The 16,126-nt window shown below is 35.3% G+C and overlaps 1 protein-coding gene across 8 annotated transcripts in view; it reads right to left on the bottom strand.

The window, feature by feature from the left end:
- Positions 1-16,126, bottom strand: part of ULK4 (unc-51 like kinase 4) — a 589,354-nt gene that overhangs the window by 421,426 nt on the left and 151,802 nt on the right. For all 8 annotated transcript variants that reach the window (XM_002923807.4, XM_034662175.1, XM_034662178.1 and 5 more), the window contains one exon: positions 1,145-1,272. In XM_002923807.4, the coding sequence (XP_002923853.2) occupies positions 1,145-1,272 (128 nt within the window). The remainder of the gene's footprint in view (positions 1-1,144; positions 1,273-16,126) is intronic.

Here is a 16,126-nt window from a genome sequence, read left to right as displayed (position 1 = left end):
TCCTACAAATGCCTTCCAAGTGATTAATATGCTCAATTAAAATCACATACTCATGAACTAATACTGGTATGTGACATTACCTGTCTATAAGAAAAGACATTTTCAAAGACAAAATACACAAAATTAAGCTACCAATCAAAACTAAAATAGACATTTACAACTGATTTGATGAGGAAGACACTAACTTTGATCCCTAATTAAGCAAAATGTTATCTCTCCCTCAGAAAAAGAATTCTGTTCTTCTCATTTGTAGACCTGCATTACAAAAAAAAAAAATTGTACTCATTTATTAGTATACTTTTACTATATCAATTTAAAAATCTGTGGATATTCGTTTTCTCTCTTGTTATAGAAGTACATTCATCAATAAAAAATTTGTGGAAATTTGTTTTTTCTCGTTACATAAATACAAATAGCCACAATTTTGCCTTTTAACCCATAAATCCTAAAATATTTACTCTGTATTTTCAAGAAGTTTTCCAATTTCTAATCTAGCTCAATCTCATCAATTCGAGGGTCTCCTCAGTATTCTATAATGAGTAAAAAGCTAGATCAAGAAATACATGCAACCATATATTCAAGGTTCCTCTGGGTTGTAATTTCGCACGGAACAGACAGTCCAGATGCTAATCAGGAAGCATCAGAGCATGACGGGAACCTGAGGTGTGTCAGGACAGCTTCTCCTTTTAGAGGAAGTTGGTGGAACCCAGAGAGAGTGAGATCTGCCCAGCCAAGGACCAGTCCAGAAACTTGTCCCTGCTCTGCCTCTTCCTCTACACTTCCCTAGACGGGTTCCACTGTGCTTCCAGCTGTCATTCTGGAATCTTACAAAAGTGAAAACTATGACCAAACCACCAGTCAAGAATTCCTCCTGAAGATGCAAACCAGAGCCAGCTTTAAAACCCTGCCCTGGACTGCCCTCACATCTAGGAACTCTGGCTCTTTCCCACCACCCAGCTTCAGCTCCAGAGGTCTTCTCTCGGTCCTCTGTATTTCCCAGCTAAGGCTGTATGTGAAAAATTAAACCCTTAGAAAAGTCTAGAAAAAATATTTCAGTATCAGGTACACAGAAGCCAAGAAATACTATAATAAAACAGGTTCTAAATTGATGTTATTGATGAAACCATATCAGAAAAAATCATACCTTGCTTGGCAGCTAAGCAGCAGCATATCGTGGTTATGAATCAAAATATATAAAAGAACGAGGAAAGCTTTTGCTCTAATGGAAGTCGAGGGGCTGTCAAGTAAACGGATAATTGTAGAGACAAAATCCTGTGGAAGATATTAAAATATTTTTTGAGAAAACATGAAATGAATAGAGCAGTCAACTATCATGGTCAGTAGTGTACAATAACTAAACAGATAGCAAAAAATAAAATATCAGCTACTGTTTTTGCATTCTTAATTTGTGCCAGGCTCTATGTTAAAATTTTAATATGTACTATCTCATTTAGACCTGAAAACTAGTCGCAACAAGTTGACACTATTATCCCTATTTTTTTGAAGAGTTTATTCATCTATTTGAGAGAGAGAGTGTGCACGCATGAGTGGGGGGCGGGCAGAGGAAGAGGGACAAGCAGGCTGAGCTGGGAGCCTGATTCGGGGCTCATTGCAGGGCTTAATCCCAGGATGCCAGGATCATGACCTGAGCAGAAGGCAGACGCTTAACCGACTGAGCCACACAGGCGCGCCAGTGTTATCCTTATTTTAAAGAAGAAAATGAATCTTGAAAAGTTAACAAATTCAAAAAGTTGGATTGAAATGAAGGCCAGTGGGACAACAAAGCCTGCCTCTTAACCATTCAACCACCCAACAGGAAGTGTGGCAATAAATAACTAGAAAAAGTGGAAGTCACAACTGCATGTACACGTGAACATCTGCACAAACCTGTGTCTATAGAAAACACATCTCTAGTCTACACAGCTAAGGTGCTACAGATAATAAGAATACCCAAAAGAAAAACCTATATTCTTATAACATTCTGTAACTAAAGGCATAATACAACAAAGAGACATACTAATATTAACATTATTTTCCCTTCTAACAGATGTACATGGTTTCAGGTGCCTATTGATATGCAAAAAGGAAATACAGACACACATACACACACAGAGGTAACGAACGTAAGCATGCAGGAATATAGGATTGTATTGTTAGTAAGGTGGCTACACAGAGCAAGAGTGGAAGTTCCCAACGGTCCTGAAGCGAAGCAAACATGTAACAGTGACACTGGTATGTCCAAGGCAAATGTAAGGAGTTAGATTTTTTGGCCATGCCACAGTCCTTTTACACTGGGTGCTATGTTACCAAGCAGGAAGAATTTACATAGTCAGGCATATGTTTTTATTTAAGGATGGAGATATACCTATGTATCTATACCTATGCATGAGTCTCACCTAGGTTCTGAATGAAATAACCAAGCTAATTCAGCACCTGGGGTTAAAAAACAAGTCAGCACTAAGGGATCTTTGAGTAATAGATCTGTTTCCACCTTTCCAGCACGTAGACAGCAGAAAGCCCATTTCTCCACAGTCAATTCCCATTCTAATTTGTACCCTGGGCCCAAGGACCATAATTACAAATCTGTTTCCCACACTAACACCACCCGTTACACATACAAACACATAATTCCAAAACCACTCAAAGATCACTAGCCTTAGACTGAAAAACTGTTCTGATTACAGAAGACTAGAAAGTCATGATAACTGACTGCAATTCAAGATCTGGCAACTTCGTTTCACATAAAAGAACATTACAGGACAACTGCAAAATCTGAATAGGTCTGTAGATGAGTTAATAATGTTAAATAAAAGCTAACTTCTTTTTAAATCCATGGCTTGCTTTTAGGGAATATTCAATGAAGTAATTAAAGGTAAACGAGCACCAAAAAACAAAACAAAACAAAGTAAAGGAGCACCAGGTCTGCAACCTCTTCTCATATTGGCCACATACATGCATACACACACGGTAGAAGAAACTATAAATCAAACATGGTAAAATGTTAACATTTACTAAACGTGGGTAAAGGGTATATTGCAATCCTTTGAACTGCACATCCAACACTAAACTCAGAATCTACCCTAAACATGATACCTCCCCTCTGAGGATCATCGAGACCAAACTTAAAAACATGAGCATCTTCCTTGACTCCTCCTTCCTCCCATGTCCAAATGATCCCCAATTACTGTGAGAGTGATACCCCCATTAACATTTCCTTATATTTCAATGCACCATTATATTTCTCCTGAATTACTATAACTTTGCTTTCTTCCATCTATTTCACAAGTCATAGCCACAGTGATCTTCTCCAACAGCAAATATAATTATGTTATTCACCTATAAAATATTCTCAATAGTTGCTGCAACCCTTGAGATGAACCCTTATCACGGCATACAGATCTTCATGATCTGGCTTTTTATTATCTTTCCAAAATCACTTATCACACCACCATTCCTCTATATAACCCCCAACACTCACCCTGGGGAAATAAACCAAGAAAATAGAGAATACTGAACACAGGAAAGAGAAAAGGGGAATCCCAAGATGATTCCAGGTGATAGCTATAATGAGGCACAGAGGGCAGCTTAACCATATTGGAGTTGGTCAGAAGTCTCCAGGAGAGATCTCTTTAAGGAGAAAAAATTGCACAGAACACCTGAGGCATTGAAATGCAATCTAAAAACAGAAAGTAATGTAATAAAAGTCTGCTGAATGTTGAGCTAACCAAAATTAATAGACTGAGTGCACGCTTGTGGTAGTGTCATACCTGAAAGTAAACTCCAGACAAATTTAAGATTTAAAAAATAAAAAAGAATGAAAATGTCTAGAAGAGGCCACAGGAGATAAATATATCAGATGTATATACATTTACACAGACACACACACACACACTTACACAAGCATTTATAGGCATGAAAAAGATCCAAGACAGTTAATGATACAAGAAAAACATACCTTAGGAATAGAGATGCAAAAATCCTCAACAAATACACGCAAGTTGAATCCAATAATACATAAAAAGTATAAATAAAAAGATCACAATCAAGTAGAGTTTATCTCAGAAATCCAAGACTGGTTCAATATTTGAGTATCAATCAATGTAATTCAGATTAAATAAGCAAAATCACATGATCATATCAATAGATAATGTAAAAACATTTCACAAAATTCAACATCCATTCATGATAAAAACCCACCAAACAAGGAGTAGAAAGGAACTTCCTCAATCTGTAAAAAAGTATTAGAGAAAAACTGCAGCTAACATCATACTTAGAGGGGAAACTTGATGCTTCCCCACTGAGACTGGGAATTAAACAAGCATGCCCAATCCCATCACTCATAATTCAATATTTTACTGAAAGTCATTGCCAGCGTGATAAGGAAAGAAAAATAAATAAAAGTCATTCACACTGTTATGGAAGCAATATTCTCAGAGGTTATGATTATCTATGTAGAAAATACCAAGGAATCTACAGAAAGGCTTCTACACCTTATAAATGAGTTTAGCAAGATCTGGTGTATTTCTATACACCAGTAATGAATGATTAGAAAACAAATTTTTAAAGTATCATTTTTCAATAACTCTAACAATAACAACAGAAATACAGATATAAACCTAACAAAATTTGTGGAGACTCAGTAAGCTGAAAACTATACAACAATTATGAAAGAAAAACTGTTAAAGACATAAGTAAATGGAGACATTTCATTTTTATCCATTAAAAAACTCAAGATAGTTAATATGACATTTTCCCCCAAAATGACTTACAGATTTAATGCAAAAAAAAAAATACCAGCAGGATTTTTTTGTAGATATAAACAAGCTAATCGTAAAAATTATATGGAAAGGCAAAGGAACCCATAAACAAAACAATTTAGGGTGGGAAGATGAGAGAATCACTCAATTATTTTAAAACATAAAAAAAAAAAAAACCAACCCTACAGTAATCAAAACAATGTGGTACTGACAAAATGACAGATACAGAGACCAAGGAAACAGAGTTCAGAAATGGAGTCAATTAGTTTAGGACCAAGTTGCAAAGGAAACTTATGATAAAGGACAGTCTTTTCAATAAGTAGTGCTTATTATGGATATCCACATGCAAAAAAAAAAATTACTTCATTCCATACTGTGCATCATATACAAAAATTGCAATCATACAAAAATGAATCATACAACTGAATAAAAAAGGTAGAACTATAAAGTTCTTACAAGAAAACAGAACAGAAAATCTTCATGACCTTAGGTTAGGAAGTTTTTAGATATAATACCAAAAGCACAATCCATAAAAGAAATAAATGATGAACTGAACTTCATGACTATTAAAATTATCTTCTGTGGAAAACAAGACAAGCCCGATACTAGCATAAAATATTTGTATCCAGAATATACAAAGAACTCTCAAAACTCAATACTAAGAAAAAACATCTTTAATGGGCAAAATATTTAAACAGACATTTCACCAAAGAACATATGTGGATATTCACATAAACACAAGAGGATGCTCATTATCACAATCATTAAAATAATGTAAATTGAGATCACAATGAGACACTATGCAATTATTAGAATGACCAACTAAAAAATGACTAGTATGTGGAACAACTAGAATTCTATATGCATTGCTGGTAGGACTGCAAAATGGTACTCTAGAAAACAGCTTGGCAGTTTCATAAAAGAATTATTAAACACACACCTACCATATACTAGATGCAGCCATTGCACTTCTAAGTATCTATTCCAGTGAAATAAAAATGTATGTTCACAGAAAAACCAACACACAAAAGTTGACAGCAACATTTTTCATTAGCAGTCAAGAAATGGAAACGACCCTTTGAATGGGTACATGGGTATATAAACTGTGGTGTATCTACATGATGGAATAGTACTCAGCAATAAAAAGAAATGAACTATTGATACAACAACATGGATGAATCTCAACTGCATTAAGTAAAAAAAAAGTCTCAAAGATTACATACAACATAGTTCCATTTACATAACATTTTAGAAAAGGTAAAACTTTGGGGGAGAGAAGACATCAGTAATTGCCAGAGAATGGGGTGGGAGGTGGTCTGCCTAAATACCAAGCAGCACAATGCCATTCTTTGGGATGCTGCAACTGTTCTCTATCCTTCTTGTGGTGGTAGTGACAGGGTCTGCACATGTGTTAATCCTCACAGAACTGTATTCCAAAAGTAAATTGCACTGTATATAAATGTTAGAAGTGATAAAAAGTGAGGGGGGCGGCAAACAGGAATAGAAAGCAGGAACTGTGTTTCTGTTCCTAATATACAAAGAATTACATAATGACTTTTCCCCTCATACAAGGCAGAATTTAGGCCAAAAAGAAGTAAACAAGATGAGGAACATGTTTTAATGCTGAAGGCCACCATTCAAAACAAACACTTAACAGTCATGAATACAGTAATGAATGCTATGCTTTAAATAGCATAGTAACCACTTCTATAAAGTGGAAACTATAGAAGATGCAAGAAGCGACAGACTTTATCATACCACTCTCAGCCCAAGACTGCCAAGACAACAAAAATAAGGGAGAATATAAAAGACCAAATGATATAAACAGATAAGATGTTATATATCCAACTTTACACTTAGATAACAGAAAATGTACCTTTTTCTTCAACATAAAATGTTCCTTTTTTTAACTGTTAAAAGTGAACTTTATTAAACATAAAAGTATATATATTTTTTATAATTTTTATTTTGTTATATTAGTCACCATACAGTACATCCCCAGCCCTTGATGCAATGTTCCCTGACTCATTACTTGCGTACAACACCCAGTGCACCATGCAACATGAGCCCTCCCCAATACCCATCACCGGCCTATCCCAATCCCCCACCCCCCTCCCCTCTGAAGCCCTCAGTTTGTTTCCCAACTGACCATATAAAAGGTCATAAAGAAAATCTTAATGTAATCTATAAAATAAAAAATACTTTTTTTTAGATTTCATCTCTCCCCCCACCCACCCACCTCCCCCTCTGACAACCAACAGTTTGTTCTCTATGTTTAAGAGTCTTTTTTGTTTGTCTCTTGTTTTGGTTTTTCATTCGTTTGTTTTGTTTCTTAAATACCACATGAGTGAAATCAGATAGTAATTGTCTTTGTCTTTGACTTATTTCACTTATCATTATACCCTCTGAAGTCCATCCATGTTGCTGCAAATGGCAAGATCTCATTCTTTTTATGGCTGAGTAATATTTCTCTGTGTGTGTGTGTCATCATCTTTAGCCATTCATCTATCAATGGATGCTTGGGCTGCTTCCACATCTTGGCTAGAGTAAATAATGCTGCAATAAACAAAGATGCACTATCTTTTTGAATTAATGTTTTCTTTTCTTTGGGTAAATGCCCATTATGAGATCAAATGGTAATTCTATTTTTAATTTTTTGAGGAACCTCTATACTGTTTTCCACAGTGGCTGATCCAGTTTGCATTCCCACCAACAGTGCATGAGGATTCCTTTCTCTTCACATCCCTACCAACATTTATTATCTCTAGTCTTTTTGATTCTAGTCATTCTGACAGGAATATGGCAATATCTCATTATGGTTTTGATTTGCATTTCCCTAATGATGAGTCATGTTCAGCCATCTTTTCATGGGTCTGTTAGCCATCTGTATGACTTCTTTGGAAAAATGTCTTTTTAGGTTCTCTGCCCATTTTTACTTAGATTTGTGTTGGTGTTTGGTTTTTTTTGCGGGGGGGGGGCATTGAGTTACATAAGTTCTTTATATATTTTAGATATTAACCCCTTATTGACTATATCATCTGCAAATATCTTCTCTCATTTTAGCAGGTTACCTTTTTGCTTTGTTGATGGTATCTTTTGCTGTGAAAAAGCTTTTCATTTTGATGTAATCCCAATAATTTATTTTGCCTTTGTTTCTCTTGCCTGAGGAAACATATCTTAAAAAAATGTTTCTACAGCTGATGTCACGGAAATTACTATGGTTTTTTCCTTAGGAATCTTATGGCTTCAAGTCTCACAGTTAGGTCCTTAATCCATTTTGAGTTTATTTTTGTGTATGGTGTAAGAAAGTGCTCCAGTTTTCCCAGCACCATTGTGTCTTTTCCCCTTGTATATTCTTGCCTCCATTGTCGTAGATTGATTGACCATAAAAGCACAGGTTTATTTCTGGACTCCCTATTCTGTTCCATTGATTTGTGTGTCTATTTTTATGTCAGTACCATACTGTTTTGATTACTACAGCTTTGTACTATATCTTGAAATCTTGGATTGTGATACCTCCAGCTTTGTTCTTCTTTTTCAAGACTGCTTTGGGCTTTTTGGGGTCTTCTGTGGTTCCATACAAACTTTTGTTCCAGTTTTGTGAAAAATGTTGTTGGTATTTTGATATGATTGCAGGAAATCCATAAATTGCTTTGGGTATATGGGCACTTTTTAAAAATATTAATTCTTCTAATCCGTAAGCATGGAATGTCTTTCCATTTCTTTGTGTTTTATAGTTTGGAGTACCAGTCTTTTATCTCCTTAGTTAAGTTATTGCTAGGTATTTTATTTTGTGTATACCTGAAAATGGGATTTTTCTTAATTTCTCTGCTATTTCATTATTAGCGCATAGAAATGCAATGGATTTCTGTGCATTGGTTTTGTATCCAGTGACCTTACTAATTTCATTTATCAGTTCTAGTACTTTCTTAGTAGAATCTTTAGGGTTTTTTATATACAGTAATACATCATCTGCAAATAGTGCAAGTTTTACTTCTTCCTTACCAATCTGGATGCCTTTTATTTCTTTTTCTGGTCTGATTGCTGTTGCTAGGATTTCCAGTACTATGTTGAATATAAGCGCTAAGAGTGACATCCTTGTCTTGTTCCTGTTCTTAGAGGAAAAGCTCTTGGCTTCTCAGCATTGATGTTAGCTGTGAGTTTTTCATAAAACTCTAAACCTACTTTGTTGAGGGTTTTTAATCATGAATGAATGTTGTAGTCTGTCAAATGCTTTTTCTGTGTCTATTGTGTTGATCATATGGTTTTATCCTTTTTCCTGTTGATGTGATGTATCTTACTGATTGAGTTGTGAATAATGAACCATCCTTACATCACTGGAATAAATCCCACTTGGTTGTAGTGAATGATTTTTTTAACGTATTGCTAGATTCACTTTGCTAATATTTTGTTGAGATTCTACATCTGTGTTCATCAGATATATTGGCCTATAGTTCTCTTTTTTTTGTAATGTCTTTATCTGGTTTTGTTATAAGGGTAATATTGAAACTCAGAGAGTGATTTGGAAGTTTCCTTCCTCTTTTATTTTTTGGAATAGTTTGAGAAGAAAAAATAATTTTTATTAGCATGATGCAATAAAACTAGAAATTAATAAAAGCACCAATTATCCAAAAGATCCTCATACCTGGAAATTTTTAAAACACTACTTTTTTAAAAAGCCCTATACAAGCCAAAATTGAAAAACTTAAAAATACAGTAAGAAAACCATGTATCAGAACCTATGGGATACATTTAGAACATCAGTCAGAAGAAAATACAACATGTAAATACATTTGTAAATAAAAATGGAAGAACAAAAATATGAGAACTAAATTCCCAACACAAAAAACTGGGGGGGGGGAAGCAATAAAAATGAATAAAATAAAGATGCAAGCAAAAGGTAGTAACAGAAAATAGAAAAAAAAAGGTAAATGATAAGTCAAAATGCTGTTTTTTTGAAAAATAACAAAATAAAGCACTAAATTAATCAAGAAAAGGGGGAGACAGCAAATATATTTTTAAAAAAGTAAAAAATTTCCCATTACCTGGCTTCGATTTAACAGCGTGAAAGTCAACCATGTTCTGTGCAGAAGCAGTTCATATTTTACTGCTGTTCTACTTACGTGAACACAGAAAAATATACGAATCCATTCTACTCTAGAATGAATATTTGTGTTGTTTGGAGTTTGGGACTATTATGAGTAAAGCTGCTATGGACATTCTCATATGTGTGTTTTTGTGAACAAATAACGTATGTATCCACTTCTCTTGGATATATACCTGAGAGCAGAACTGCTAAGTCAAGAAGTAGGCATCTCTTTAGCTTTAATAGAGGCTGTCAAATGATTTTCCAAAGTGGTTGTACTAATTTATTCTTCACTAATATATGAAAGTTGCATTTCCACATCCTTCCCAACAGTTGCTGCTATCCATCTTTTCATTTCATCCAAATTCCTAACTCTGAGTTTAGAGCAAATATAATGAACACAAATGACAGTCAATTTAGAAGGAGAAACTTTCTAAACAGTCTAGTATTACTTTAAAGCCAAAGTTTTATGAACAAGATAATACATCGCTTATTCTAACTTATAAGGAACTAAAAAGAATTTATGGTAATCTATATAGAGACAGAGATTCCATATAAGGAAATCTATATTTAAATAGATTTAACTCCCTGACAAAGAATACAACATAAGACTTCCATATAAACAAGAAATCAAGAAAAAGAAAATGTGTATTAAAGAAAATACAGTTACAAATGGTGAATATAATCTTGCTAAAGATTTTTAAGCATATTAAAGTGCATCTTATCTTAAATTTTAAACATTTAAATTTTTAAGTACTCATAGATTTAGCATTTACGCATTCAAGTCCAAAAGCATTACACCAAAAATATAATTAGTGCTTTCTCTTTCTATTTCAAGTGCTAGCAAACTGGCTAGATAAAACAGAAAACTCCATAGTTTTCACTCTACTAGGTTATGATAAGATGAATCCCTTTGATGAAGAACAACAAAAATACAGACCATTTAAGAAAAAACTTGAGAGAAACATATGACTTAACAAAGAAAACCACAGCTTTTGACAGAGTGATAACAGAACTCTTAAACAACTGGAGTGGAAGCATAATACATGGACTGGGCAAGAACTTGGAATTGGGAACCAAGCAAACCTGACTACAAACGCCACATTCCTTGACAAAACAACCTCTCTAGGATTCCGTTTACTCAACTTCAAAATAAAATGGAGATGATTACACTGACATTTTCACAGGCTTGGTATAATGACTGAAGGCTTTTTGTCCAACTTAAAAATACTAAAATACCTAAAAATACTAAATAATGTATTTTCCACACAATTACTAAAACATATCATAAAGTGCTGCAAGAACTAAAGTTTTGAAATGTGTTTGGGAAACATAAATAAAACAATAGAAAGAGGAAAACAATCAGAGGTATATTTAAGACTTCAGCAAATAAAAAAGATAAAAAACAAACTATTCATTTATTGCAATTCTTACTTTTCTACTTACACTAGAAAGACTCCAAACATGTCTTTAAAATTTTAAATTTAAATAAGGGGTGGGGGGCAGCCTTATGATACTACACGTCTGTCAAAATAAATACATAATCTTGGGGAAAGTATTTGAAATATGTATAAATCACTTTTACCAATAAAAAATTTATGAACACTCCAGTTAAAAACCACATGAGCTAGCAAACAACTGATAAAAAAAAAAAAATTCTAAACTGCCTAACAAGGAAATAAATCATCTACTCTCACTAGTAGGCAAAGAAATGCAAATTTCAGAAGAATAAGATTCCGTTTCATTGCAAAGCAGACCAGCAAAGACGAAAATGGATGGCAGCCAGTGCTGGCATGGTCATGGATAAATGGATAAATCTTAAATATAGCCCATATGAAAAAAAGTGTTCAACCTTTCCTTCAGCTGAGAGGAAAGTGAGTTATTTCTCAAAGGCCTTAAAAATGTTATTTTCTTCTGACACAGTTGTTATAGCTCAAGAAATTTCTCCTAACAAATTGAGGAACAAATGAGCTTTAAGTACAATAACATTTGTGATAGTGTTGTTTACCTGACAGAAACAAAAACAAGCAACAATCCTAATATTCCAAAACAGGGGATTTGTTAAGTAAATCATAACTGTAGCAAAGACTGTTATCTACCCCACTTCCTGTTTCATTGTCCTTTTTCATGGTCAACTCTAATGACATGCTTGGGGGTGGAGGTGGTATAAGGGGCACTACATGACTTTCAGAGCCAGGACAGAAAAGGCCATGTGGCCTCTGCCTGCTCTCCTCAGGAAATACTTTTTTTTTTTTTTAAGATTTATTTATTTATTTTAGAGAGAGAGTGAGAGAGTCGGGGTGGGGGGGCTACTGCAGAGGGAGAGAGGAGAAACTCAAGCTGACTCAATGTGGAGCATGGAGCCCAACGTGGGGCTCGATCCCATGACCTCAATATCACAACCCAAGCTAAAACCAAGAGTCGGACAGTCAACAGACTGTGCCACCCAGGCGCCCCTCTCAGAGCACTTGTGGAACCCAGCCATTATGCTGTGGGAAAGCCCAAGCAACCTTCAGAGGCCCACATGGAAAGCAAATGAGGCTCCCAGCCCAAAGCCCCAGTTGGGTGCCCACTGAATGACTAGTACCAACTTGCTGCTCATACAAATGAACCATCTGGAAAATTTATTCTTCGAACTCACTCAATCTTCCCAGCTAACACGGCCTTGCTGGAATTACAGATTTGTGAGCAAAATGAGTTACTGTCCTTGTGCAAGCCACTACGTTTTGAAGTAGTTTGTTGCAGAGGAAAGATGAGTGAATTACAGCTGGAGTATATAATGGAAGACGAAAACTTTCCAGGCATAAAAAAATTTTGTACAGTAATAGCCATAATTTTAAAACATAGAAATGTCCACAAGTAAGTGATGAGGTCTATTGTATTTATTCTTGATGTCGTGGATGCAGCCATTATTAACAATCTTGCAAAACTAAAATAATTTATGATTTTGATTGGGGGAAAAACTAGATAAACTATAACAAATACTAAAAATAAGTTATATACTACATGTGTTTGTAACACAGTAACTCTGAGTCCCTTGAGAAGATGCAGTATATTACAGACTACAATTTTGGATCGGGGCCAAAAAACATCTTGTGCCCTAAATAAATTCTCATTTAGTCATAACTAAAAAAATGAACAGTCTGATTCCCTATAACTAATTGCCCAGGACTCCATAATTAATCTTAAGCAACATGCATCACACCTCTAAAACAGTATATTAGTCTTGTAGCACTTGAGGAGGGAAGATTATAGGCTGCAGGCAAAGACCCAGTGCCAAGGATGAATAATCAAAACGACCTTTAAAGAACCAAAAATGACCTCGGGTCACTTCAGTTTGCAGTCCGCTATGTATTCAGCTTTGATTTAAATTCATCTGGCCATTCAGCTCAACATACCTAAATATTACATGGGGGCGGGGGGGAGCAGCAGCCGTGCAGGTCTATAATCAAACCACAACATGACGAGTTTATGTCCAACAATCAAATGGTACTCGGCAGTGATTTCACGGTGGACAGATCTACCTAACGAAGACAAGATGATGAAATATTCAGAATGCTAGGAATTGGTACAAATATGTGAAGCTTCCAGAGCAAACACAATGAACCCTTCATCAAAATTCAGCAAAAGGATAAAACATCCCTCTATTACATTCCATAAAGACAAAACTATTAGATTAATAAAAATAATGATGAGGTCGAGAACTTCAAAATGATCTCCTGCAAATCTCAAGAGGGAAAACTGATCTGCTTCAATCAACTGTCACAAGTAAAAATCAATGAGTACAGCCTGGCCATCAACGGATAATAGCCTCAAGGAAAACAATGAGAAATCACTGACACAATTTTTTTCCCATTTAATAGCAATGGAAATGAAAAAAAATGTACTGATGAAATCTCAAATTGGTTTTGGGTTACACTTTCCTTAAAGTTTAGCCAAGTATCTAACTAAAATGTCTCACAAAATACATTTATTAATGAGGACAGACTAAAAATACAACAATACAATCTCATGGTCTGATGAATATGAATAAATTACCATCTTTTAAATGCTTAATTAGCAACCATTGAGTCAGTAGGCCTGGTGACAGTAAGAAGAAAAAAAACAAAAACCTGAGTAGGCTTAGCATTCAAATTTTTCTAAATTTTACATGCACAAAATTTCTCAGTGATTTTCTTGATACTTCCAAGTAACAGTGGTCTACAGCTTCTGGTTTATTATTAATTGCTATGGTGCCTCTTGGGCAAAACACAAAATCTGAAGCAACGATTTCAGTCAACCTAGATTGCTAAAATACAAATAGACAGCAGCTATTGTCAAAATTAATAAGGCAAGAAATTTTCAAAAGGCAGTATTCTAGTCAATAACACTCAGAAGGAAGCCATTCTTACCAGTGACACCTATGAAATAGGATATGCCTTTAAAAATTAATGTGTAAATCTTTAACCCCCAAAGCATATAAAGTCCAAAGGATGCATTACTGATTATCCAGCTACAAAGTACTTTTGAGGTCACTTACCTTAGGAAAAACATAACCAAGGCAGACGTTTGAATCTATGTAACTTAAACAAGTTGATATGAGTTTTCGAAGCTCAATTAACTGAAATACAGCAGAGTTTCAGGAGTTTTATACGCTTTCAGTTTTCTAACATCAACAATCAGACACTGAGTTTTTATGATAAGCTTTTTTCTTTTTTTTTTTAAGTCACACCAGGAATTTATTTACAAAGCACTTGACAAGTTTATTGTAACTTTCATATACTTACCCCTTTTCATTGTATGCATTTATATACACACATAGGTGTGTATTTACATATATGTGTGCAGATGGATGGAGGCAGGGAGACAGTCACTGCAGGTTTAGAATGACATACTATTCTATCAACCTGATTCTCATTACTTGGCCTTAGCTTAGTCAAACATCGTTTGGTTGTCTGCAGTTCATTCTCTGATAGAAGCCTCAGGAAGAGCTCACAGGAACTGATCTCTTCCATGTTCACACATCCACCTGTGGTTTTTATAACAAAGACCCAATGTAGCTGAATATAAAGTCCTTGGCTAATATCTTTTCTTAAAAATCTTAAATACCTTAGGAGTAAGTGGAGCTGAATAGTGGCATCAAGGGTCACTATGGAAATATCCAATGCCAGCATAACTGTCGTTTCCTTGTAAGAGACTTGCTGAGATTTAAGGTCCTTTTGCCTAGATGCTCAAAGGATTTTTCTTTAAAATGTCGTCCTCTTGCTATTGTAGAATGATTTTCCGAGATACGCCGTATGTCCTTTTGATTTCCATTCAAGTACTCTTTGTATTCAGGAAAATATTGTCTGGAATGTTGTTTTTAGGATCTGTTCTGTTTTAATGACTTAGTTTTCTTCTTTGTAAGCTGGATTGTCTTGGTCTCCTCCATATTGAAGAATGTCACTGGGATGCCCTTCATCTTTCCCTTGTTTTTTTTCTTTTTTTCACTTCTCTTTCTATTCCTATTATTCTTATAAGACAAAAGTGTTAGTGCCTATTTCCCTTTGTGTTCCTTTTTTTTTTTTAATGATTTTTTATTATATTATGTTAGTCACCATACAGTACATCCCCGGTTTCCGATGTAAAGTTCGATGATTCATTAGTTGCGTGTAACACCCAGTGCACCATGCAATACGTGCCCTCCTTACTACCCATCACCAGTCTATCCCATTCCCACACCCCCCTCCCCTGAGGCCCTCAGTTTGTTTCTCATAGTCCATAGTCTCTCATCTTTCATTCCCCGTTCTGATTACCTCCCCTTTCTTTATCCCTTTCTTCCCCTACCGATCATCAAAGTTCTTATGTTCCATACATGAGAGAAATCATATGATAATTGTCTTTCTCTGCTTGACTTATTACACTTAGCATTATCTCCTCCAGTGCCGTCCATATTGCAGCAAATGTTGAGAATTCGTTCCTTCTGATAAGTAATATTCCATTGTATATATGGACCACAACTTTTTTTTTATGATTTTATTTATTTATTTATTTAACAGAGATAGAGACAGCCAGCGAGAGAGGGAACACAAGCAGGGGTAGTGGGAGAGGAAGAAGCAGGCTCATAGCAGAGGAGCCTGATGTGGGGCTCGATCCCATAACTCTGGGAAAATGCCCTNTCTGGGAAAACGCCCTGAGCTGAAGGCAGACGCTTAACCGCTGTGCCACCCAGGCACCCCTGGACCACAACTTCTTAATCCAGTCATCTGTTGAAGGGCATCTCGGCTCCGTAAATGATTTAGCAATTGTGGACAATGCTGCTATG

This window comes from Ailuropoda melanoleuca, chromosome 6 (assembly GCF_002007445.2).
Source record: "Ailuropoda melanoleuca isolate Jingjing chromosome 6, ASM200744v2, whole genome shotgun sequence".
NCBI lineage: Eukaryota > Metazoa > Chordata > Mammalia > Carnivora > Ursidae > Ailuropoda > Ailuropoda melanoleuca.
Note: the sequence above shows the minus strand (reverse complement) of the source record. Positions and strands in the feature narration are given on the sequence as shown.